Source organism: Anarhichas minor, unplaced genomic scaffold (genome assembly GCF_050575085.1).
Source record: "Anarhichas minor isolate MPS153535 unplaced genomic scaffold, ASM5057508v1 ptg000045l, whole genome shotgun sequence".
NCBI classification, from domain to species: Eukaryota; Metazoa; Chordata; class Actinopteri; order Perciformes; family Anarhichadidae; genus Anarhichas; species Anarhichas minor.
Genome location: NW_027466491.1, coordinates 5,198,241 through 5,222,774, shown reverse-complemented (window position 1 = coordinate 5,222,774; position 24,534 = coordinate 5,198,241). Strand labels below are relative to the sequence as shown.

General features: G+C 42.9%; 1 protein-coding gene across 4 annotated transcripts in view; it reads left to right on the top strand.

The window, feature by feature from the left end:
• atp2b1a (ATPase plasma membrane Ca2+ transporting 1a) overlaps positions 1 to 24,055 on the top strand; it is a 33,410-nt gene extending 9,355 nt beyond the window's left edge. Inside the window, exons 3-22 of one of the 4 annotated variants that reach the window (XM_076111725.1) lie at positions 7,086 to 7,283; positions 7,624 to 7,881; positions 8,035 to 8,160; positions 9,230 to 9,391; positions 9,923 to 9,961; positions 11,876 to 12,031; positions 12,246 to 12,460; positions 12,784 to 13,026; positions 13,152 to 13,393; positions 13,940 to 14,177; positions 14,801 to 14,980; positions 15,066 to 15,153; positions 15,243 to 15,349; positions 15,470 to 15,661; positions 15,806 to 16,019; positions 16,128 to 16,339; positions 16,503 to 16,610; positions 17,381 to 17,569; positions 18,165 to 18,254; positions 20,701 to 24,055. In XM_076111725.1, coding sequence (XP_075967840.1) covers positions 7,086 to 7,283; positions 7,624 to 7,881; positions 8,035 to 8,160; positions 9,230 to 9,391; positions 9,923 to 9,961; positions 11,876 to 12,031; positions 12,246 to 12,460; positions 12,784 to 13,026; positions 13,152 to 13,393; positions 13,940 to 14,177; positions 14,801 to 14,980; positions 15,066 to 15,153; positions 15,243 to 15,349; positions 15,470 to 15,661; positions 15,806 to 16,019; positions 16,128 to 16,339; positions 16,503 to 16,610; positions 17,381 to 17,569; positions 18,165 to 18,254; positions 20,701 to 21,102 — 3,659 coding nt within the window. In that variant the 3' untranslated portion in view covers positions 21,103 to 24,055. The remainder of the gene's footprint in view (positions 1 to 7,085; positions 7,284 to 7,623; positions 7,882 to 8,034; positions 8,161 to 9,229; positions 9,392 to 9,922; positions 9,962 to 11,875; positions 12,032 to 12,245; positions 12,461 to 12,783; positions 13,027 to 13,151; positions 13,394 to 13,939; positions 14,178 to 14,800; positions 14,981 to 15,065; positions 15,154 to 15,242; positions 15,350 to 15,469; positions 15,662 to 15,805; positions 16,020 to 16,127; positions 16,340 to 16,502; positions 16,611 to 17,380; positions 17,570 to 18,164; positions 18,255 to 20,700) is intronic. The other 3 variants (XM_076111727.1, XM_076111726.1, XM_076111728.1) reach the window with 3 other exon arrangements.
• Positions 24,056 to 24,534: the final 479 nt, after the last annotated feature.

Here is a 24,534-nt window from a genome sequence, read left to right as displayed (position 1 = left end):
CAGTCCTGCTCTATTTCAAGGCCTGTGGATGTGTCCCTCCCTCTTCACCTCTGTGTGTGCGTGTTTGTGTGTCTCTGTGCTTCAGACAGACCAGCTGTCAGCCTGGGCACAGCACCAGGCTGCAGGCAGGTCAATGTCCCACATGTGGCGGACAAAACGGGAGGCTGCAAGGCTGGTTAGTAATGACTTGAGCATGTCAGGGAAGGAGTGAGTTCATCTTTTGAATGTCTCCTCTGCGCAACTCTTGCGCCACCAAACTCTTCACCATGAAGATAGGAGGGAGTTTTGGGAAAATGTACTAGTTATGCTGCAGAAGAACCCAGTGGTGGTTGACAGCACCTCTCCCCCCCCTTAGACCAGTCTTTATTCCTCTGTCTCAGTTGTGCCTCTATCGACAGTCCGCCTAATCGCCAGAATGACCTTGACTGAACTCGTATGGGTGGGGATTTTCAGTTTGATCCCAGATTAAAACGGCACCGCGTACTCGCTGTAGCAGCAGTAGTCCTCTGTATGCAGTGTCTCAAAGCAAGCAAAAAAAAATGTCCTGGGCTGCATCATATCAAAAGGAAAGCATTAAATGCCATACTATATATGACTGCTCAAAGAATTACTACCTCGCTGTTTAATTCTTTGACAATATGGTGTACAAGGCGCACCGCGCGGCCTCTTTTGCTGCTTTCGTCGTCTGTTATAAAGGCCAGTAAACCGATGTCTTAACCGAAGAGACATTTGGCAGCTGAGAGGTAGAGTGTGAGCTGTTCAAAACAGGCATCTAGAGATGTGTCAAAGTTGTTGAACACAGAGTCCTGTCATATTTGTAGCATGAGTGACATTGTTTCATTTCAGTGTGCTTGTCCTTCCTCGCCCATTCAACCTAGTCCGTGCTACAACAAGAAGAATGTGGATTGTTGAGGCTCATCAGCTTTTTGATTTATAGCACAAAGAAGTCTCGCTCTGGTAAGATAATACTGCAAACATGTTTGGAATATCAAATCCACCTCTGCTGTAGCTGCACACTCTTTATCTGTTTTCTGCATATCCACAGTCTGTGTTTACCATCGTCAACCGTGTTTTAAGTCTGAGAGAATATTAGATTCCTAATGCAAACAAATGTTTTGATAAAATGGCCTGTTGCTTTACCGATGAGCTTTATTAGCACGACGTTTAGCTTCCGCTCACAGAAGGTGTTGTTCCACTTTGGTACACAGCCGCTGAAGTTTTGACACTTCCACTCAGCTCATTCCTCATTAGCTCGGGAAATTAAGCCATCATTTAAGATTAGAGAAGCTTGACAATTGAAAAGGGATTTCTAATTAGTTGGTTGGTCATTTTCGCGAACATCTTAAACCAAATCCGTTGCTAATCCTGCACATTTCCAAACTCGTTTTTTTTTTTTTTCATCCAAAGAAGTTTGACTGAACTTCTCTGTTGCTGCTGTGCATGGCTGTACCGCTCTACTTTGACTAGTTTTCAGCACGGCCTTTTTGGATTAAGCTTAATGTAATTTATGCAATTCTCCATGCTTCCGTATAAGGCTGGGTATCTAAAGATCTAACATCTCCCAGTTCACTTAGATATCAATTCACTGGGCTGTGTTTTCACATTTATTTAAAAACAATGAAAATACCTGAGCTCTGAGTTTGACAATAGTTAATTATGCACACTGTGCACTGTTGCTTTCTAAATTATGGTAATGAACATTGACAAAATCGTATTTAAATATTACCTTTTTTATCTGTTTGACAAATGTAAACCATTAACCCAGTCACACTGCTGTAGAGTAATAAAATAAAAGCCCTTTTTTTTTTTTCAAGATTATTATTTTTTTAGGGCTTTTATTGCCGTTATTGGAACAGCTGGAGAATGACAAGACAAGGAGGGAGAGAGGCGGAATTCACCAACTGTGCGTTTTTATCATTTCTCCTCGGAGTTTTGCTGGTGTGCTGTACTTCTCAAAACAAATCCCGTTTCCATAGTGGTGAGGATCCCTTGTGTGGTGGAAAGAGAGCGCTCACCAATACCTGAAGCTCCCGCAGGTGGCCTGGTGTTATTTGTTCACTTCGTCTGTGCATGCAGACAGCTTCTTTTGTTTCTGCTTCAGTAAGTAAACGGGATGAAATGAGTAGCAGCTAAGTCTCAGTTTCCCCTCCCTCCGTTTATCTGGGTTTTATTTCTCGTTGTGTCATCGGTTATGCAAATCTTAGAATCATTTAAAGGGGAACCCCACCACGTTTTGACACATCAAAATCAGGTTACTCGTCAGGTGGAGTACTACTCATTTTGTTAAAAAAAACGATTGTGTAATGCTCTCTGGGGCTTTTGTACGAGCTTCGTCAAACACGCATGCAAAAATAACACCAGGGTTAGCTTGGAGATGACACATTTTAACTGGAAGCCTGCATTACGTACTTGGTTTATGGAGATTGAGAGATGTGGGTGTTTATTGAGTGTAGAGAGAAAGTGTACTCTATCTGCGCTATGGCTTCTATTTATTGTTCAAGTTCTTGCTTGATGAGTCAGGACATCTGAGCCTCTGCTGAATCAGTTGCAACCATTCTTGTTTTTGTTTTTTATTTGTCTCTCGTGAGTTTGTAAGAGCTAAAGAGTATTGTACCACAATTCCCATCCTTTTTTTTTTTTTTTTATCACATTTTCTCAGCATTTAATGTCACAGCTCAGGGTCATAGCATTGTACTCTGAAGTGTACCCAGATGTCTGTATTTAGGCTCGGGGATGATTTATTTTGGGCACCCAAACTAGTTGATGCTAAAAGGAAAGTAGATGCCCAGAAATGACGAAGAAAGATACCCGCAGAGTCACTACAGAGGTGCAAAGCATCTGTAATGTTTATCTGTAATATTGGAAAATGAATGAATGAAATCACACCATAGTATCAATATCTTCAGCAAGCTCTACTGACACAGCAGCATTTATTTTCTTCCAATGGGATCGTCTGTTTCCTCTGGATAATGAGACAAGGACACTTCCCATCAATATTATTGACAATGTTCCCCTTTCGTAGATGCTCCCTGTTGATTGCTATTTCAGTGGGTTCAAATATTTTGGTTCCAGCCTTATTGGTCCAATGGACTGTGGGCCGAGAGGCTCGTACAACTGGACTGCAATTCTTCAAAGCAGACGGGCTCTCCCGTATCTATCATTCCAGACACGACACCCCTCATTCGATGGGAAGCTTCAGACTGTTAAATGAAAGTTCACACTTAGTAATTCAGGGGATCGGACGAGCTCGTCTTCACGTCTGAATTCAAAATGATTGCTTTAGCCAGCGAGTAGATGTAGCATAGGGCCGACCCTGTACTCCTGTTACTGGAGCTGGTAAGTGGGAACTGGGGTGGTAAACTGATCAACTTATAATCGTTTTTAGTTTTTCCTTGTATTTCGATTGTTTTGGTGATTTTAGAACCTTCAGTTGCGAAGTAGAAAACAATTAAATCTATTTAGATATTTAGTGATTTTGTAGATTCGTAGTCGTAGCTTTATCTCATTCGGTGGTCTTATCCAGAATACCAAAGTAGGGTGTACTACCCCAAAAATATGTTTGGTTAAATTGCGCGATAATACCCATTTGACACTATTTTTGGAGGTAAAATGATCACGCTGTAGTAATGAGGGTGGCACGGTCTCACTATTGTTCCATTTGTAGAGCAGAGCCCGGCTCATTAGCACAGAATCTGCTTCTGTGCAACAACACGTAAAGTTCCCCGATCATTTGGAAATGTGAAGTAAAGACGGTACAAGGATGAGAGCTAATGTAAGTTTAATTAAAAAAAAAAAAAGAACCTCAAAGATCATTTTAGTATTTATAAAAAACATTTTCTATAATAGCAGGGAAAGTGAAAGATGTTGAATCAGTTGCTACCCAGAAGTACCTTTGTGCAAAACCTAATAATCTGCTCTTTATATGATGAAAGTAATACTATAACTAGAGCAGCTATTATGGGAATCCCATAATCCAATTATCCATGTTAGACTCTGATAAGCATAATATTACATTAACATACCCAGATTTGGGGTTAACATTCAAGCAATGTGAACATCTTTGTCTCGTTTTATAATACTGACAAAGCACACGTGAACTCATTCTTAAGTAATCTAACAATTACTTTGGTTTACCTGTTTATAAAATTACATAATGAAGGCTCTTGGGAATCAAAAAGCACAACGTAAATGCTCCGTCTGTATACACCGACTCACCTCTGTGATTCAGACGGGGACTGTATGTAGGAGAAAGGAAAGTAGAGCACACTTCATTTATTTTTTTCTCAATCATACTTGTGGTTCTTATCAAGAGTTCCCATCTCGGGTCTGGTTGAGTTCAGATGTTCTGTCGAAGTCTACCACAAGTAAGAAGACCGAGAGCAGGATTCCCCTCTTTGCTACATTCTGTTTACACAAAGCAGGGTATTATGTGCACGAAACTTATTCTCTGGGAAGTGAGATTGCTTTGAAATATTTAGTCCGGTGAGGAGGGACGGTGTGTCGGCACATCTCCGCCTGCACACAGTTATGTAAAAGCGGTAAAAGAGAAATCGTGACCCTGTTTCCTTCACTTGTGACGGGCCCAGAGTGTGAAGGCTTACCTCCTCGACCCCTCGCTGAAGTCTGAAATGACAGTACTTGGACGGGTCAGCTGGGGACAAGCATCCAAATGAAATGGTTAATGATTAGCTGCTTGACTTGAGACACACTCTGGGTGCTAAAATGATGTGAGGGGGGGCCAAGGCCAACCTATTTCCTGTTTAAGCGTCCGATGGAGGGACGACATGTTGATCGTCCTCTGTCACTTGTATTTATTGCTCTAATGCAACGGGAAAAGGTGGTTGTATGCTTGAATGGGGTATTAGCTGTCAGCATGTTTTCATTAGAGGCGTAGAGAATCAAAGCAGCCGGTGAGAGACGGACGGGGAGCAGCGATGCAGGATAAACCCCGTAGTAGTCATCGTCATTCTTCTCACCCCCCTCTTTTAGAAAAGTATGCGTTAGTGTCGGGTTGTAATGTCAATTAATTATTATTTTATTCTTTAATGCTGTAGACCAAAACCTGTTTAGGAGAGACCGTGGTTTAATTAAATTAGATCTAAATACATGATAGGACACGGCATGCACCAGTCTGATGAATTGACAGAAAATTAATTAACAACTTTGATAATATTTAAGCTGTAGGTTAGACAAATCAAGCATTCATTTGGGGACATTTTTGCATTTATTTCTCACAATTGACCTGCTGATTGATTAATAGATAGCTGTTGAAGTGAATAATTGGTGATTGAAAATAATCTGTTGTTGCGTCCCCATTATTACTGTACTGGTATCATATTATCTTGCTCATGATAATGATGTATTGATTATTTTGGAATTGGAAACCAGCAAAAGCATCTTCAATGACGGGATTGGTCAAGTGTAATTTTCAATACTGACTCATAAAATGGATTTAAGCATCAGTGTTAGATTTTAGAATGTAACCGTCACTTTAACATTGATTTATCAATCCACCAGACAATACTCAAATACACCTTTACTGCAGTTTAATAACAGCTGATGGGGGCTGCAAATCTCACTCGGTGTCAGAAAGCTATCACAATGTTCACATGACGAGAAGAGGGAATTGATGCCCATAGATTATAGTCGAGAAGAAAAATCAGGACCGTGTGTAAATATTTAATTAGAAGGCAGAAATGCTAAAAGTAGTTATTTTTTTGATAAATGTACAAAGTCTACTTATGATTTCATTATCAACAAGCTTCACAAAAACAGTTGCAGACCGTTTCTTTCTCACTTTGCCGTGACAGTAAAATAATTTCATTTGCCTGAAACAACCAACTGCGGTCTCGGGCTGCAACTCTCAATTATTTTCATTTTCAATTAATCTACAGATTATGTTCTTGTTTAGCGGCCCAAGGAAAAGTATTCATGTTGCTTGTTTTATTCAACTTACAGTGAATAACTCAAATATATTTTTGTCTCTATCATATATATATATATATGACAAAGACAAGCAGCCAGCCTTTCCTTGAAAAAGTGAGATTCTGTTGATGGACTCTCTACTTCAGTGTCCTCCATCACGGGTCTAGTTTGACAGCCATTCTGATGGAGAATTGTCTCATTTGCAGACAAACAATGCACCTCACACTCCCCTGAGCTGTTTTTTGCTGCACGGACTCATTATCCAAATGTGGTGTCATGATTTGCATTGTGCTTCTAGTCTGTGTGTATGCGTGTCCGTCTGTCCATACGTCGCCCCTACTGACCCTCTTCCCTATTAAGACGCTGCTATTCCGAGTGCAGCTTTCCTTCAGCCAACGGTAGCACCACTCTTTATTAGTCCCTTGCACCGTCACACCCCCCCCCCCCCCCCCCCGGCCCCCCATTTGCCTGTCCGTAGTGGTTTCACACAGTCACCCTTCCCTTCCCTTCCACAGCTCCATCCAGTCTACACAGCCACCCACACACACAGTCAGTCGGCGTGAATAGAACTGAAAAAAAACTGTCATGCATCATCAAATGTGCGAAGGCTCTTATGAGTGTATGACTGTGCCTCCGATGTGGAGGCATTTGAATGGTTGGCTGCAGAATGCTCTCTGTGCACATGGATGATTGGGTCTCAGGCCAGCCACACGTGTGATGTGTCAGAGAGATGACTATAACAGGACAGGACAGTAGTATACATAAGCACCTGTGAGTCTAAAGCGGATTCGACCTCCCGAGTCATTTGGTCATTGTATTTGTAAAAAAAAAATAAGGCAGTTCATGGGATTAGGTGTGACCTCTGCTCTCTCATTTCTTTGCAAACCTGAAAGAGGGGAACATGTTTGACATGCCCACAGCATGTGTCATTGTTGGCCAGCATTGTCGCCTCCATAGTGTCCTGTCAGAAATTCTTTTCGGGGATATTGTTTTTGGAGGCCCAGTGACGAGCTCTCCTCCTGTGAACCAGGATGTGAGTTTTGGATGTGAATATTTAAGCTTTGTATTTTTCTATCCAACATTAAAATCCATGATGGATTTAAAAAATGAAAATCTTACCAATGAAATGCCTTTGTCCTCTTGTCTTTGTCCCTCCCTAGGTCTAAGTGGACAGCCTGGAGACATTGAGAAGCGGAAAACAGAGTTTGGGGAAAATTTAATACCGCCCAAAAAGCCCAAAACTTTCTTACAGTTAGTGTGGGAGGCGCTACAGGATGTCACACTGATTATCCTAGAAGTGGCAGCCATAGTTTCACTAGGCCTTTCTTTTTATAGACCTCCAGATGCCGAAAGAGAACGTAAGCAACTCTCCATTACAATCCTGTTTCCTATTATTCTTATTGATCTGTGTTACTGTTTGTTGGTATTAACCCATTTATGTTTGGAATCTATTTTGAATGTTTTATGTTAAACAAATGTTTGACAGTTGCTTGTCCCTGACTCACTCCTCTAGCTAATTTATTTCATGGTAAAATCTTACGAAACGTCCTCTTTTATTAATGTTTTACACTGCATTTATTCTTCTCAATGTGTGCATGTAATTGTGTCTGAGTGATGGGATGATGTGATAAGAGGGGGGGTGATTTATGTGAGAGTTGTTGGTGAACTTGTATTAAGATTGCCCCCGTCCCTCTGCAGACTGTGGAAGGGCAGCTGGCGGTGTGGAGGATGAAACTGAGTCAGAAGCAGGCTGGATCGAGGGCGCTGCCATTCTTCTGTCAGTTATCTGCGTTGTGCTGGTGACGGCGTTCAACGACTGGAGCAAAGAGAAGCAGTTCAGGGGCCTACAGAGCCGCATTGAGCAGGAGCAGAAATTCACTGTCGTCCGTGCAGGACAAGTTATCCAAATTCCTGTGGCTGAGATCGTGGTCGGCGACGTTGCACAAATAAAATATGGTAAGAAGAGATAGTGATTTGTATTGAAGTCGTGTTTCTTTGATGGATAGAATACAAAGAAGGCTTAGGATGAATACCATGAAATCCAAGGTTGTATACACTATTGTTCTTCCAAATTAAAGATGTGTCTTTTTACGCGTGTGTGCGTTTCAGGCGACCTTTTGCCGACTGACGGAATCCTGATCCAAGGCAACGATCTTCAGATTGATGAGAGCTCCCTCACGGGGGAGTCGGACCATGTCAAGAAAACGCAAGAAAAAGATCCAATGATGTTATCAGGTGAGACGAAGCCTCAGTTTAATTTACTACAAATCAAATCATTTAAGTTCTCTCACTGCTGGTTAACAGAAGACAATGAAGGTTGGGGTTTTTGAAACTTTGACTGGCATCTTAACACGCTACTATCTGCAAAATTGACTGAGCTGAATTAATTTAAACATAATTAACTACAGGAAGCTGAAGAATTCATCAGTATTCAGTGTAGTACACATCTCCTGCTCTGGTGATAGTTTGCTTATTCTTTCAGAGATCAGACTCTATCTATATTCAATGGCGTGATCTAAATTTGCATGGCTTTGGTGACGAACTGGATTAGAATTGAAAGTTATACGGGGTCCCTATCCTGCTGCTCGGTGTTCAATTAGCAGCCGTACAAAACTTTAATAGATTCAGTTTTGCTGTGTGGAGAGTCTACAAAAGCCCCTTCAGCACCGTGTTTGTGCTGTCGCGTAGCTTTGTTTTCACTCTACTCAGAACCCGACAAGAAGTGTGTAGGAATTCTGCAGAAAACACTTCTTATTTGGTTCATCTGGCTCTCTACTGGCACGACCCCAAGAAGGGAGGAGTGTCCTCTTGTGTGTGTGTGTGTGTACACATTGCTCCAACACTGCTTTTTGATTTCCCTTAAAGACGGGCTGTATACCTTCTGCACTCACTCTCACGAATGACAAGAAGGGATCCTCTAATTAACAGAGAGGCGTGAGAGAACTTTTAAATGTTTTGTACTTTTCAGTCTCTTTTCCTCTGACTTAAGCTTGTTTTCTCTTCTGTTGTTTGCCTTTTCTGTATTAATCTGAGAGGGATGCAGACGCGGAGATCTCTGGGGAAACCTTGTTGTAGCCTCTCAGATTCCCATTAATTCACCCAGACTGACAATTAGCTTTTGATTAAAGGCTGCTGATTAAAGGTTTTGAGGATATATTTGCATCTGCGTTTAGTCTGAACCGAAATGAAAAAGTCAAAGCAACAAATAAAACTCTTGGGAGCAAAGTGTCAGTCAGATAGATACTGGACATACTCTTATCCCTCCCGCACTGACTTACATTTTATTTTCCTCCTCTGTCCAAAGGCACCCATGTAATGGAAGGCTCAGGGAAAATGTTGGTCACTGCTGTGGGTGTCAACTCTCAAACTGGAATTATATTCACTTTACTTGGGACCGCTGAGGATGATGAAGACGATGAAGAGGAGAAGAAAAAGGAAAAGGAGGAGAAGAAAAAACAGAGAAAAAGTTAGTATCCGCTGCTTATTTCCCGTCCGTGTTCTGTTGGTCACATGTTCGCGTGGAGTTTTCCATTTTCTACCACCGGTTTTGCATTTCGCATAAAGAGTCCATCATGTTGCATTGAGACTTTTTTTTATATTGAAAGCAGAAAGGGATACGCTTGTGCAGAAAATAGCAGTACTTGACAGAGTTGCATGCACACTAATAATACAGGTTTGGCTACTTACACAAGTTAGGAAGCAGATTCAAGGTCCAGGGCTGAGCTGAAAGAGAACCTGCCGTTACTTTTCATTCTCGATTTAATATATCAGTCAGAAAGTAGTGAAATTGCCCTTCACAGGTTCCCACATTCCAAGTTGATGCTGAAAATGGTTGGATGATCTGTCATACAATCACAGACAAACCAAAGAGAACTGACATAGTTATCCACCTGATATACATGCATACTATTTGAAGTAGTGGTTCACAGGTACTGTGTATTGCCCACCAATTGTTTTTTAAGCACTACAACTGACTTAACGGTGCATTTTTCCACAGACAAGAAGCAGGAAGCTTCTGTGGAAAATCGTAAGAAAGGTAAGTTGCTTGCACACACCACGCACACACACACACACACACTCTCATATAACTGCTTTACTGCTGAGCACTTACCTTCATGTATTAGCCTTCATTTTTATCAATGACTCCTCCCGTTTCACAGCGCTAGATATGGGTTAAAGCCTCAATTTGTTTTTAATTGGCTGCAGTGGTGTTATGCTAGTGATGAGAAGTTGCATCATTTTGCACGTAGTCAGTTTGTTGGTACTGGCTGTTCTTGCCCGTCCATTGTACTGTCTGGCCCTCCCTTCTGTCTCTATCTCCTCTTTTCTCGTCCTTCCCTGGCACATTGCGCTTTGAGCAGCAGGTGCTACTGAATCCAGTTATAGCGATTAGTGATGAGGAGATTAAAGCCACGCAACAATTCTGGAGCCAGAACATCTGCTTTCCCACCCATCTCTCTCCCTCAGGCCCCCACAATTTGATTTCTATTGATGCCCCAATCTGAGCTATTCAGAGTCAAACTGTAAGACTTGCACAATTTCAGACTGATGATAATGAGGCTGTTTAGTGGCAACTCGGCTAGCTAGCCAGGCTTGTAGTCCTGCCGGGACTCTATGATCAGTTGTGCTTGGGTCTGTGACCACAACCCTGGCGTGAGTCCCTGGTGCACGGATTCCCTCTGCCTGCCAGGAATCAGCAGTAATCCTTTAGACTGAGATTACACAGGCCATGTAAGAGCAGAACAAGCCGCAGTCCACAGCAGCTGCAGTAGCCCAGTGTTAATGCCGCTACATACATTCACGCACAATACCGTGCACCTGTCCACACCATAGTAAATATGGCTTTCCGCATTGACAAATTGGACACGTGCTGCCTATGCTCATAAAAAACAAAAGTCCAGGAATGACACCCAAAATGTAATAATTTCAGCCAAAATGAGAGAGATGGAAAAGTGTCAGTTGTCCTGCTGCGCTAGTGCTCGACAGAGCTAATGATTTTATCGTTCTGAGTGACACGACAGAGACCCGCCCCCGGCCGGCTTGTCGACCGCCTCTCCTCCGTCCTTTGCTTTCCAAGGTTACCTGGTTAGATATGGGTTTGGGATTCCTGACAGCTCTGCACGCGAGGGATGGGGGGGGGGGTCCTGGGGGATGTTGAGGAAGAGATGAAAGGGATTTATGTGGATTTAACTGGCAATAACTGCTGTGGTTGCTGTCGAAGGCGGCGATTCCTCAGATGGATCCCAATGCTACTAGCTAGTCAACCTGTTACTTAAATCTCAAGGTGGGAGTAGTATGGTAATTACACTTCCTAGTCTTCCAGCTAATTATTGTACAGTCGGATCACTGCAAACATAAGTACCAACTCCCGGGAAGCAAAAAAGAGCATGCTAAAATTCTGAGTGCTGTGACATCTCTTTTACTCTTGTAAGTCTTTCCTTGAAATATAGTGCTTTATTGTGTTAAACAGTACATGCTGATCTGAAGCATCTTGCTGTGACTCTGCTAGATCAAATAACTTTGGGATCAAATCTAGTCCCAACCTGTTATTGATAAACGTGTTCTTCTTAACACAACCATAACAGAAAGTATAGACAGTTTTTTTACTTAAAGTAAAAAAAACTATCCTGTTTGTTATTTGACCACATACAGTTCATTCATTCCCTTGGTGTAACAGTGAAGTTTTTATTTCAGGTTTTGCAAATGTAAGCAAATAGGCAAATCTAAACAGGCTTCATGCGGCGGCTGAGTGAAGGCTGATTTGTTAAAACTACTAGACTGGTTCGCTGGTTTTTCTAAATCCTGGAGTCCTTTTGAATATGAAAATAAAAATCAAATTTTGTACATTCAAATGACGTGCATCACTTGATACCACTAAAATGTCACAGCATTATGGTGGGACTGTCGAAGTCGCTTCATTTAACAACTTCGATCTCGTTCTTTGCTGCAGCTAAAGCACAGGACGGGGCTGCGATGGAAATGCAGCCACTGAACAGCGATGAGGGAGGTGACGCAGAGGAGAAGAAGAAAGCCGGCCCTCCCAAGAAAGAGAAGTCCGTTCTCCAGGGCAAACTGACCAAACTAGCCGTACAGATCGGCAAAGCGGGTGAGTTGGACAAAAACATGCGATTGTGGCCCAGCTGAATGCTATGTGCTGGTACGCTAGGATCCCCTCGTTCTGTTGTCTACATCTCCAACATTCTATAATGTTTGATGTACTCGGCCGATACTTTTTTCCAATTGCCCAACCCTAGTAAATGAGGTTAAATTGTTTGATTGATCTCTTTCTATTCTCTCTCTTGTTCTCTCATTCCCCTCAGGACTGGTTATGTCAGCCATCACTGTCATTATCCTGGTGGTGCTGTTTGTAGTTGACACCTTCTGGATCCAGAATCTGCCCTGGGTCAAGGACTGCACACCCATTTACATTCAGTTCTTCGTGAAGTTCTTCATCATTGGCGTCACTGTTCTGGTGGTGGCTGTTCCCGAAGGCCTACCGCTTGCTGTAACAATCTCCCTGGCATACTCTGTTAAGGTAAAGTCTCCTAGCCAAGTGACTTGTGGCCAATGCCGACCAGCTTACACTTCAGCCTATTACAACTAGCCGGCCAGGCTGTTAAGACAAGGAGACTTGGCTAACTGATACCCTAAAGCCAAGCTATGATCCCTTGTGCTGAAGTTGTTAGCCAACAGAGGGCTTCATCCTATCAAGGAACTACTCATTTCAATCTTGTAGCCTTTACACACATATTTCTTTTTGCCCCAAATGTTAAAATGTTGTCCAGCACAGAAAATATACTGTTAAAGGTCTGCATTTAGGGGTGTAATCCTTTGATTTATTGTTTTTTATTCCCACAGAAAATGATGAAAGACAACAACCTGGTACGTCACTTGGATGCCTGTGAGACTATGGGCAATGCTACCGCCATCTGCTCTGACAAGACGGGTACGCTCACCATGAACCGCATGACTGTGGTGCAGGCCTTCATCGCTGAAAAGCACTTCAGGAAGGTCCCTGATCCAGAGAGCATCCCTGCCTCCATTTTAGACACGCTGATTCTGGGTATCGCAGTCAATTGCGCCTACACTACTAACATCATGGTAGGCCTGAGGAAAGCAATGTGACTCTAATTTACGTCTCATCATGAATATTGCCTTGTCGTGTTTTTGGCTTTCGGAGCATACTTACTGTCTTCCAACCTTTTTTTTTTTTTTTTCTTCTTCAGTCTCCAGAGAAAGAAGGGGGCCTGCCACGGCAAGTGGGTAACAAGACCGAATGCTCCTTGCTTGGCTTTTCAACTGACCTGAAGCGCGACTACCATGCTATACGCAACGAGATCCCCGAAGAGAAACTGCACAAAGTCTACACCTTCAACTCAGTCCGCAAGTCCATGAGCACTGTGTTGAAGATGGCCGATGGCAGCTACCGTATGTTCAGCAAAGGGGCCTCAGAAATTCTCCTAAAAAAGTAATTTTAATCTTTTATTTATGTATTGCATTGTATGGTTTGTGTTTATCTGTGTTTCTCCTGAAACATGCACTGATGTGTAAGTGTGATCAGTTCTGTCCACATTATTTTTGTCAAGGAAAGGTTATTCCATTGATTTTGTTTTGTGGTCCGGTGGGCCAGACGTTGCAGTAAATGATATGTGTAATGGCTTAAGAAGCTAAGAAGCTCAAGTGCATCCCACCCAAGCCCCTTACTTGGCGACTTAAAAACAGGCGCTGAGAAAATGAGCCGGTAACAACTCTGTAAGCCTCTTAACCAAGCAGGCTTCTTTTTAACCCACAGAGGGCTTAGTGTGACCTCTTATTACTGCAGCTCACCAACGCTTTGTCTTCTCCGCTGTCATCTAAATTATTTTATTCATTTAGCATTCTGCACCCATCTCCTCCTTCATCCATATTTCTCAACTCTCTCTTAATGCCTTTCTTCCTCTGGCTATTCTTTTTACCTGCTTCTCTAATCTCGTATATTAATATAAGATGTTAATATCCCCGTTTCGCCTACCAGGTGCTATAAAATCCTGACAGCAAATGGTGAGGCCAAGGTGTTCCGCCCTCGGGACAGAGATGACATGGTTAAGAAAGTGATCGAGCCCATGGCTTCAGAGGGCCTGAGGACCATCTGCCTTGCATACAGAGATTTCCCCGTCTCTGAGGGTGAGCCTGACTGGGACAATGAAAACGATATCCTCTCTGGACTGACCTGCCTCAGTGTGGTGGGCATTGAAGACCCCGTGAGACCCGAGGTTAGTGGCTACACGTGTGTGTGGTGGCTTACAATCATGATTGTTTTTAATTTAACTGCGTACAGAGGACCTACTGGCAGCCTTAACGGGTTAGCTTGCTCCACTGGACGGTTGGGAACCAAAGCTTTCTGAGTGAATGACAGGAGATGCTGCATCAGCCATTTCTAAACACGAGGAGTGGCTCCACTTTGGCGCAAGCATGATATACTGAACCAATACAAGCATTATGATATTGGGGCGTTTGAGGCATTGTTTCCACAACTAAGTGTATATTTGAATTGGAACGAGGTCATTAGCTTGCTAGATGCTCAACTTTCTTCATCAGTCACTCATTTACTTTGGCTTTCTGCCATTTTGTGATGGGCAGGTAGCACACACCCGACTGGTTTGCTGCAATCAATTGCCTGTGGGTTTGAAGGGGCTGATAAGAGCAGTGAGACTGCAGCATACAGTCCCTATATGAATCTAAACCTGAACAAAAGATATGCACAGAGATAAAAGCTGCAGATTTTGATGTTGCTAATGAGCACTTTCCAAAACCTGAACTTTAATTTGAATACTGATATGCAAAACACGTTTTTTTTTTTTTTTTCTTCATTCATCGTGTTTTCGCTTTCCTTCAGGTCCCAGACGCCATCAGGAAATGCCAGCGTGCTGGTATCACAGTGCGCATGGTGACTGGGGACAACATCAACACGGCACGAGCCATCGCCACCAAGTGTGGCATCCTACTGCCTGGAGACGACTTCCTCTGCATTGAGGGCAAAGAGTTCAACCGAAGGATACGCAATGAAAAAGGAGAGGTGGGCCCCAGCGAAACACTGCACATCAGAGACTGTTGAAAGTGTTCTGTTGGGATTCTATTCAAGTGTTGTCTCCTGTTTCTAGATTGAACAAGAACGCATTGACAAGATTTGGCCCAAACTACGAGTACTGGCTCGCTCTTCCCCCACAGACAAACACACCTTAGTGAAAGGTACTTCTGTTATTCTGTTATCAGAGGAACTAGTTTATTGTTTTGGGCTTCAATGTTTCATTTTGAATATTCATGGCATACTTTTCCAGGTATTATTGACAGCACAGTGTTGGAACAAAGACAAGTAGTCGCAGTGACAGGAGATGGTACTAATGATGGTCCTGCCTTGAAGAAAGCTGATGTTGGCTTTGCAATGGTGAGTTTTCTCTGTTTTTACTATCTTTTAATTAGACTAGAGGTCTAGTGAAAAGGATGACTGATTGAATATGCTGCGATGAGATGCAGGCAGATTCTTGATCACCCCTTTTGTCTCCAGGGTATTGCCGGCACCGATGTGGCCAAGGAGGCGTCTGACATCATCCTGACTGACGACAATTTCTCCAGCATCGTCAAGGCCGTCATGTGGGGACGCAACGTCTACGACAGCATCTCCAAGTTCCTTCAGTTTCAGCTAACTGTCAATGTGGTGGCTGTCATCGTAGCATTTACAGGAGCCTGCATCACACAGGTTAGCACTAACAAGAGTTGTTTCGTGTTCACGTCCACTCAACAGGCTAATGCAGCTGTTTAAGTGTCTTATTGCATCGTGAATATTGCAGATCTGTCTTAAATATACCTAATTTGGTGCCTATCTCTCTCTCTCTGCCTCCAGGACTCTCCACTGAAGGCAGTACAGATGTTATGGGTCAACCTCATCATGGACACCTTTGCTTCACTAGCCCTGGCCACAGAGCCCCCGACAGAAGCCCTGCTGCTAAGGAAGCCATATGGACGCAACAAGCCTCTCATCTCCCGCACCATGATGAAGAACATATTGGGTCAGGGAGTGTTCCAGCTCATCATCATCTTTACTCTGCTCTTTGCGGGTAAGAAGCTATAGTTCTTCATGTACATAGAGCCAGTGGACTTACTGTGCGTTTCCTGTGTAAATCCATCTTTATTTGAACACGTTCTCTTTCTGACTGTTCCTGTAGGAGAGAAGATATTTGATATAGACAGCGGCAGGAATACACCCCTCCACGCCCCGCCTTCTGAACACTACACCATTGTCTTCAATACCTTTGTACTGATGCAGCTTTTCAACGAGATCAATGCCCGCAAGATCCACGGTGAAAGGAATGTCTTTGACGGCATCTTCAACAACCTTATCTTCTGTAGTATTGTCTTTGGTACCTTCATTATCCAGGTAAAGTAGAACTCAGAGTTCTGTGGCTAACTTGTAGAGTTTGTGTGAATGTGCTCGGTGACTCATATGGGGAAAAAAAAGATCATCGGCCCCACGAGACGTGCGGCTTGCAAAAAAAAAAAAAAGTCTCTAATTAATTCCGCCTCTCTTCCTGCTCCTCCAGATCGTCATAGTGCAGTTTGGTGGGAAGCCGTTCAGCTGCGTGGCTCTGACCATAGACCAGTGGCTATGGTGTACTTTCTTAGGCTTTGGCTCTCTACTATGGGGACAGGTATGATGTGACTATACAGCTGAGCTTCACCTTCAATTGGCCGGAGACAAAAAATATGGTATGACAGTGCCCCCCTGTGTTGGAGTTGGCGTAGTGGGTGACATATGGTGGCAGGTGTAACAATACAGTATGTTCCAAATTTTAATTTAGCCGTCTGAACTTGTTTGTCTCGATGTCAAAGATCTTTTACAGTCATGGAATCTGGAGTTTATCATTTCACTTTGTTTGTTCTGTTGTGCATCAAATATCATTTTCTGTTTGTAATTCCTGACAATGAGAGATTGAGGTTTAAGATTATTCACTGCTGTTGCTGTCAATGACAGAGGCATAATAAATGTGTGATGTACAGTATTTATATTTGGCTCTGACACTTATCCTACAGAGCAGTGCACATAATATGTCATTATCTACTCGTCAATTCATCAAGACTGTTGTCAAAACAGGGCTGCGCTGAGTTCCTGTGTGTATAGATTGAAAGAGCTGACAGTTGTAGGACTCACACTGTGGCTGTGTTGCCTCAGCTTTTAGTAACTCAGTTATCTATTAAGTCAGTAACTTTTCTGTGGGAGGGTCTTGGAGCCTCTGAGCAAACCAAATGGCATCAAACTGGCTGTCTCACATCTAGCTTTGGCGTGGCGTCTTATCTCGGGCTCACTGGCTGCCCAGAAACGTGGCTCGTTCTGCCGTAATGAGATGCCGCTTTGCCATTCTGAGGAGTGTGACGTAAGTGATAAGTCAGTGTTGCTCACGTCAATCCTGATGTCTTCCAGGTAATCTCATCGATACCCACCAGCCGATTAAAATTCTTGAAGTCAGCAGGCCACGGCACCCAGAAATCGGAGATCCCAGACGAGGAGCTGGACGAGCTGGAAGACAACGAGGAGATTGACCATGCTGAACGGGAGCTTCGCCGAGGCCAGATCCTCTGGTTCCGAGGCCTCAATCGCATCCAGACCCAGGTAACAATCTACCGACGATTCTGCGTTCCACAGAGCACGACACCCAAACACACCAAGGGAATCAAAAGCCATAAACCCTTTACCTCTATTGCTCTTCCAGCTTAAAATCTGTGTTGTTCTTTCTCTCTGCATTCTTAAAGAAAATGGCTTGTGCCCTAAAAACAAAAGCCTTTCCTCTAATTTCTTCTGTTCTGCTTCTGAACTAAAGCAGGTTCCTATGCCTATTTCTGACTATCTGCTAAAACGCGACTAGTTTGAAGGTACTGATGAGAAGCAAGTGAATTGGATTGGATGGGAGGCACAGTAGAGCAGCTGGATGTTCAAATAGTATTGGCATGGCTGTAGCTGGAAGTATGGAAGGATTCTGCAGAGAAAAAGAGTGAGAGTGAGGTCAGAGCTCCCTCCGATCAGTGCCTTTTAAACCCAACATCCCTTTTTTCTCTCTCTTTTTAACTGTAATGCCTGAATCCAATTTCCAAGTGACATTTCTTTCGTACTGGTGCCTTCTCCTTATTTTTTTTTCTCTCTCCTCTGGCTGTGTTGTGTTTTATTTCCTCTGGGCTTTTCTCCTGTCATGCTGTCTGATTCTTTACAGATGGATGTAGTGAGTGCGTTCCAGAGTGGAACTTCCTTTCAGGGGGCTCTAAGGCGGCAGGCCTCCAACTCCAGCCAACAACAGCACGATGTAACCAATGTTTCTAGCCCTACACATGTAGCCTTTTCTACTACTACCACTACTGCCACTGCCGCCAACACCGCTTCTGCCACTGTGGGGTGTGAGTGCGTGTTCTCCTCTAGTGCATGAGACTTTTATCTCTTCTGTTCTTCTAACATCTTCCTCCTCCACTCGTTGACACTTTTACTCTCTCATGCCTCTCCTGATATCTCCCTCCTGTTTAAAGAAAAAAAAATACATCTTCCATATTGCTTTGATAATACTGCTGTGTGTGTGTGTATATATATATATGTACCCTGTAACCAGGTCGCTTCTAGTGTTGAGGTGTTTTCTCTGTGTCATCATGTTTTCTGTTCTGCTTCTGCTTCGGTCTCAGAAATGAAAAAGGTTTTACTGTTATCTTGGGGGGGGGGGGGGGGATTATCTACTATTTGACAAAAAATTATTTTCTGGATTGACCGGAACCAGGTTTGTCTGCAGCTGCCTCAGTCTGCTCTGTGCCGCTGTAGCACCCATGGGTCTGTGTCGCAGCTCTCTAGTCGGGTAAATGTTTTGAGTATATGCCCATGATCACGGCCTAAAACTATACAGACAAACCGTGACACGGAGTGTCAGTGGATGTCTTGTCAGTCAGTGCCTCCCAGCTGTGGGAGTTTGTTGTGAAAAAGAGTGTGTGTGAAGAGAAAGAGGGGGGGGGGGGCAAGGGATAGGCTCCAAAAAGAAGCCGATAGATGAGCAGCTGCAGTTTGTTGGTGTGTTTGGATGCAAGGCTGTGTGTAGTTTTTTTGTTTTTTGTTGTTTTTAACGGCCTGACGGCCTTCGTGCCAGTCGTCCATTCAGCGTAGAAGATCACTACGTCGAGGGCGGACACGGATCATTTGATGATGGTATTTCCAAAGGCCTTCCTCCTTGTGCCCTTACAAAGAGCTGTGTGGCTGTTGACTCTTTCTCTCTTTCAGATCTTCCCAGGCAGACCATCTGACCAGCAGGGGATTTTAAATGTCTAACAGATGTCACGAAAAGAGCTTAATGGAATAAATGACTGTGCTCTTGAATGTAAACACGTGGGACTTTCCCCCAGACACATTTACAGCAGATCCAATGTTGTTGTTTCTTCCCATGGCATATTGAAAAAAATGCTGCAGTAATGTTTAGGTCTCCGTCTCAGGTGGGACTCCTGGGGAACCTCTTTGACCCGACGGGTGCTTTGCTTCTAAACTTTCAACTTTTCCTTTCAGGTTGCTCTCAAGAAGTATTTTTTTCTCTGTGAATACTGTTTGTTGGCAGAATGTGTCCACCTGGCAATGTTTTTGCCTGAAAACAAATGAATACCACTGACTCCCCACATATTCTTCTTTAGATTCTGTGAAATGTGTCATGGGCTATACTCAAAGGTTTACTACCATTGAACACAAGGTAGCGCCACGCTCTGCATGGGTTCAAAGTCTCTGGTCTCGTTTGTGAGTTTTTTCTCTTTGTGCTGTTTTTGACATGTATACCAGCTTGTAGACATGCTTGGCTGCTGCAGCTTTTTTTGTTTTTACTCCACAAACATAAGCTGTAACTGACCATCCCTTTCTTCCTGTCTCTCTCTCTCTCTCTCTCTTCATCTCTTTCTTTCTTTTGTTCTTTCTTTCTGTCTCTTCCTGTCGTGTCTTTCTCTCTCCTCACTTTTTTCCTGAGCATGTCCAACAAAAGCAAACTCTTGTGTCCAGCCTCTGTCCCTTTTCTCTTTGCTCTCGTCTAAAGAACAGCATTCCTCTTGTCTCGGTTTCCTTCTGCATTTTGATTAATCAGACACAGGCCTCTACCACGTGTTTTGTGACATACTACTATATTGCATTGGGTTTGACACTGGCTTGTACCCTTGGCAAGACATTGGCTGATTTACCACATGAATGTTAAGAATAGTTTCTCGCCAAGCACAAAGACAAGTCTGAGGTTTGTCTCCACCGGATGCAACTCCAGTTTTCCATTTCTCTGACACACTGCGATAAGAAGTGGCAGTCTGTCACACACTACGGCTACCTGAAGTCTCTGTATGGCTCAACTAGCTCATGCTTTTACTTGTAGTACAGAACGCGGTGACGTTTGATGCTCTAGAGTAAATATATTGGCGAAACAGGAAGTGAAACACAGACAGACGTTTAACTGAAGAATATCTTGACACTATGAACTTTCAGGTGGTTTCGAGGTTAACACAGTCCAGACAATATGTAGGACAACATAGTTAATTGGTTTTACACATTGTGAATTTACAATTTGACAAAACTGCACACCTGCACGAGAGTTATCCCTGTCACAGATTCTTGCCCCTAAAACTCACCTATTATTGACCCAATAAAACCTGCGCCCTCATTTGTCATCGCTCAATCGTGTTCAAATTCAAAACGCACACGCGTCACGGCTGAATGTGACTAAAACTCTGTGTCCTGTCCCTTCTCCCTCCCTCCAGATCCGGGTGGTGAATGCATTCCGCAGCTCCGTCTCCCTCTATGAGGGGATGGAGAAGCCCGATTCGCGATCATCAATCCACAACTTCATGACCCACCCTGAATTTCGGATAGAGGACTCTGAGCCCCATATTCCCCTCATAGATGACACCGACGCAGAGGACGACGCTCCCACCAAGCGCAACTCCGCCAGCCCCCGCAACGCCACGCCCACGCCGCCCTCTCCCACCACCACTGTCGCCCCCACCACGCCCCTCTCTCCCTCCCCCACGCCCCTCTCTCCCTCCCCCAACCAGAACAATAATGCTGTGGAGAGCAGCAACCACCTCCTCCCAGAGGGCCCCAAATCAGGAAGCCCCTCGGCCCCGGGGAGCCCCCTACACAGCCTGGAGACCTCCCTTTGATCTGACCCCCACACCACCACCCCCACTTTTCTACCCGCCACCAAGGAGCTCAACTCAAACAAAGCAAAGGAACACTTGGAGAAGAGAGACGGAGGGCTGGAAGGAGAGCGCAGTCTTGTGAGCTTGGCTTGGGCTGGACTAAAAGAACAGCAAACATTCAGAGGAATGTACAGCTTGGTGTGGATGCTTTGGTCTTCTTTTCTTTTTGGTTCTTATTCAAACCCCGCTGCAACACAAGGACTCTGACTCCACCCCTCCCTCCTCGGTAACTTTAGTTTTTGTCGGTAAACAAGGGGTGAATTTAAACTCGGATTGAAAGTGACCTGTTTTTATTGTTCTATTAATATTATTATTATTATTATTTTAATTGAGATGGGGAGGTCCCCCTCCTGGCTCGAAGATGGTCTGTAAGAATTATGAAAGAACCTTTAGCTTCTCTTCTATCTGAATGGTGTTGTATATTTATCTCTTTGGCCCTTGCTCATTCAAAACTTATTTCTGCTCCATTGGCTGTTAATATTTTGAGTTATTTATGTTTTTTTTGGAAAAAGCAGGTCTGTTTACAAAGTTTGTAGATACTTTTTTTCAGTTTGTAGGCAAAAGAGCTTCCTGATGTATGATGCAGAAAACTGGGACAGAATTTTAAAAAAAAAATGAATGAGAGGATTATTTCAGATACTGCTGTATTTTCAGGAGAAAAGGGTGTTTCTATTGAAACTTAACTATTTTTGCCTGCAAGTTTTATTTGTTATATATTTGTAGATAAATGTAGAACCTTCTCGCCAAACCGATAAACACTAAGGCTTGTATAGAAAAGAGGTCCACCGGGCGAGGGTTTTTTTCACAGGGGACGGGAAAGACGAGTAGGGCCTCTGTCCACTAACATTGCTATGAATATTTACTTCTTCCATTTCTTCGATAGTTTTCACGTGCACAAAAACCTTCTGGAGTTCTGGATTCTCTTTTCATTCATTATGTTGTGTTCAAGGATTTCCACATGTTGAAAGGTTCACTAATTAAAGGGAGTTGAGAATAGTTTCCGGGCCCGTATTTAGCAAGCATCACAGACTGACACCTAGAATCAAGCTGAAACAAAGTCTTACCTCGGAGTTGGACAGCGTGGTCCTCGTGAAGCCTCCTACAGTCGCTTTCAGCAGGAAGTAGAAGTAGATTTTTGTGGTTTTACAACACTTTGTAACGTAAAATGAAAACGTCGTCTTGTAGTAGTTTATTAGTCACATTCAAAAGAGGCTGATGGAGATTATTTGATGCAGGGAACACTCATGAGTGTATCAGTACTTTATGCATGTTAACGCTTACAATTTGTTTTTGCCAAAGCTCATAAAAACACTAAAATGACTTAAAGTTTGTCACTTTTTTTTTTTGTTTTATTACGACCATTTGAGTTGAAAGTAACGCTAGTCAGCCAGTGCGCCTGTTTATTTTTCAATAAGACGTTTATATAGACTTAACATGAATGTGCCTTGGCTACAATAACAATTTCGGCGATGCTTTGTCCCTTCATGTTCCACCTGCAGGTAACTCCTCCCAGGTTAAACACTGTTACTCCTACAGCTAAACGTAGGACCAAATAAGCCTCATGCTGATCCTTCTGGGCCAGTTGTGAAAGAGTTTCTCTCTCTGGATGCTTGATAAATATGGACCCTGGTCGTCTTTTTTTTTTTATTTTATTTTATTTTTTTTAATTGGTGCATTTAATTTATGTTTTTGTTTCTCTCAGCAAAACGTTCGCCGCCGCCGCCCCCCCCCCCCCCCCCCCTCCTGCCAATGTACAATATTGACATTTGTTTACTCAGGCATAGAAAAAGTATTTAATTTTAAAAAAGGAATCTAAAAAGAAAGAACCTTTTAACTTCAGACTTTGTGTATTTAGATAGTGGATTATTGTCTTGGTCAAAAAAAAAAAAAGCAAGTGAATTATTTTCATATTTCATTCAATCTTTTAAGATCATGCCTTAGGGAATACTTAATTTTACTCCTCCGAGTTCTAGTTTGTTGGCATTTTAAAAAACGTGGAGGAAAATAGGCTTTTTTTTTTTTTTTTTTTTTAAACCCTGTCCATAAGACTCCGTTCACCGTGGATAAATGTTGCTGCATTTGATTTGTTTGTAAAATATTTTTGACACCTGATGTACTGGAAACGCTAAAGAATTGGACATTTTTCAAGAATAAAGTCTAGAGCATACACTGGTATCTATCTGCACAGGGTACTTTATTTCATAGCGTTCCTTGGGGAAAAAATAATTTTGATACAAATCATAATAAAAAAAAGTGTACCTTTGTATTTTTATGACAATACTGATGATACCTTTCATGGTACGAAACCCGATTTTGGATGATTTGACACCAATCAAGTTATATGGGGAGGGTTTTGGCCACTAAAATGTGTGTTCTGGAATATTCATCTCAGGGTGCAAATGGTGTGAAAGAGAACAAGCCTCCGTTAGTTTGTATATTACCACACTTAATTCAAAATGTTTGGGATGGTGCTTGTCAACCACACAGGATGACTTGGGCAGCAGGCTGCACATTATTCCTGCAGCCTTCTGGCCATCTTCACCTTTAGGGCCGTGGACAGGGGGGAAGGAGTTCCAGATGTTAAATCACAACGTCCTCTGAGGGAATGCTTTGTTTTGCAGATGACAAAATAGCAGCTAGGATTGCATTAAAAAAAAAGAAAAGTGAGAAATTGAAAAGACGAGCGAAATCCATATGAGGAGTTTGTTCTGTAGCTTCTTCCTGTAATGGGAAAGAATGTTTTTCCATCTGTTTTATGGATTATTATTTTTTTTATCTTTTAACATTTGGAAATAAAAGTACTTCATGTCTGTTTATCTTGAGCATTTTAAATGGATATCGTGATTGGATTTACATTTGAAACTTGTCGAGTAATGTGTATGGTTTTTAAAAATAAAAAATGTATTTAGCCTAACTGCAGGGCTATGTTTTTCATTTACCGTGCAGTATTTATTGGAATGGAGTTATGGATTCAAATGAGGACCTTTTACTTTCTGCACTGAAGGCAAGCAAACATCTTGCAGAACATCCCGGTCTTGAGTGAGGGGGATTTTCTCGCAAGAAAGCTGCTTTTCTGCATAACTGCACAATTTCCAAATGTATTCTAACCATTCAATTATAGCTATGTAACAGCCAAACCATTGTTAAATATACTAAAAATGCACATTCTCTGAGTAGCCCCCTTAAGCAAATACATGTTATAGCTGTAGCAGTATTCTAAGTGATGAAGTTGGAGCTTTTTGTTAGATGCAGATGAAGGGATAGCTGGACACTGGTGCAGGTTGGCAGTGAGCATTGCACAATGCAGCTCTTGTAGCGAGTGTTTGGCCCAGTTTATTTCTGTCTCTGCAGAGCTGAAGCAGGTAAAGAACGAAGTACATGCTTACATCAAAT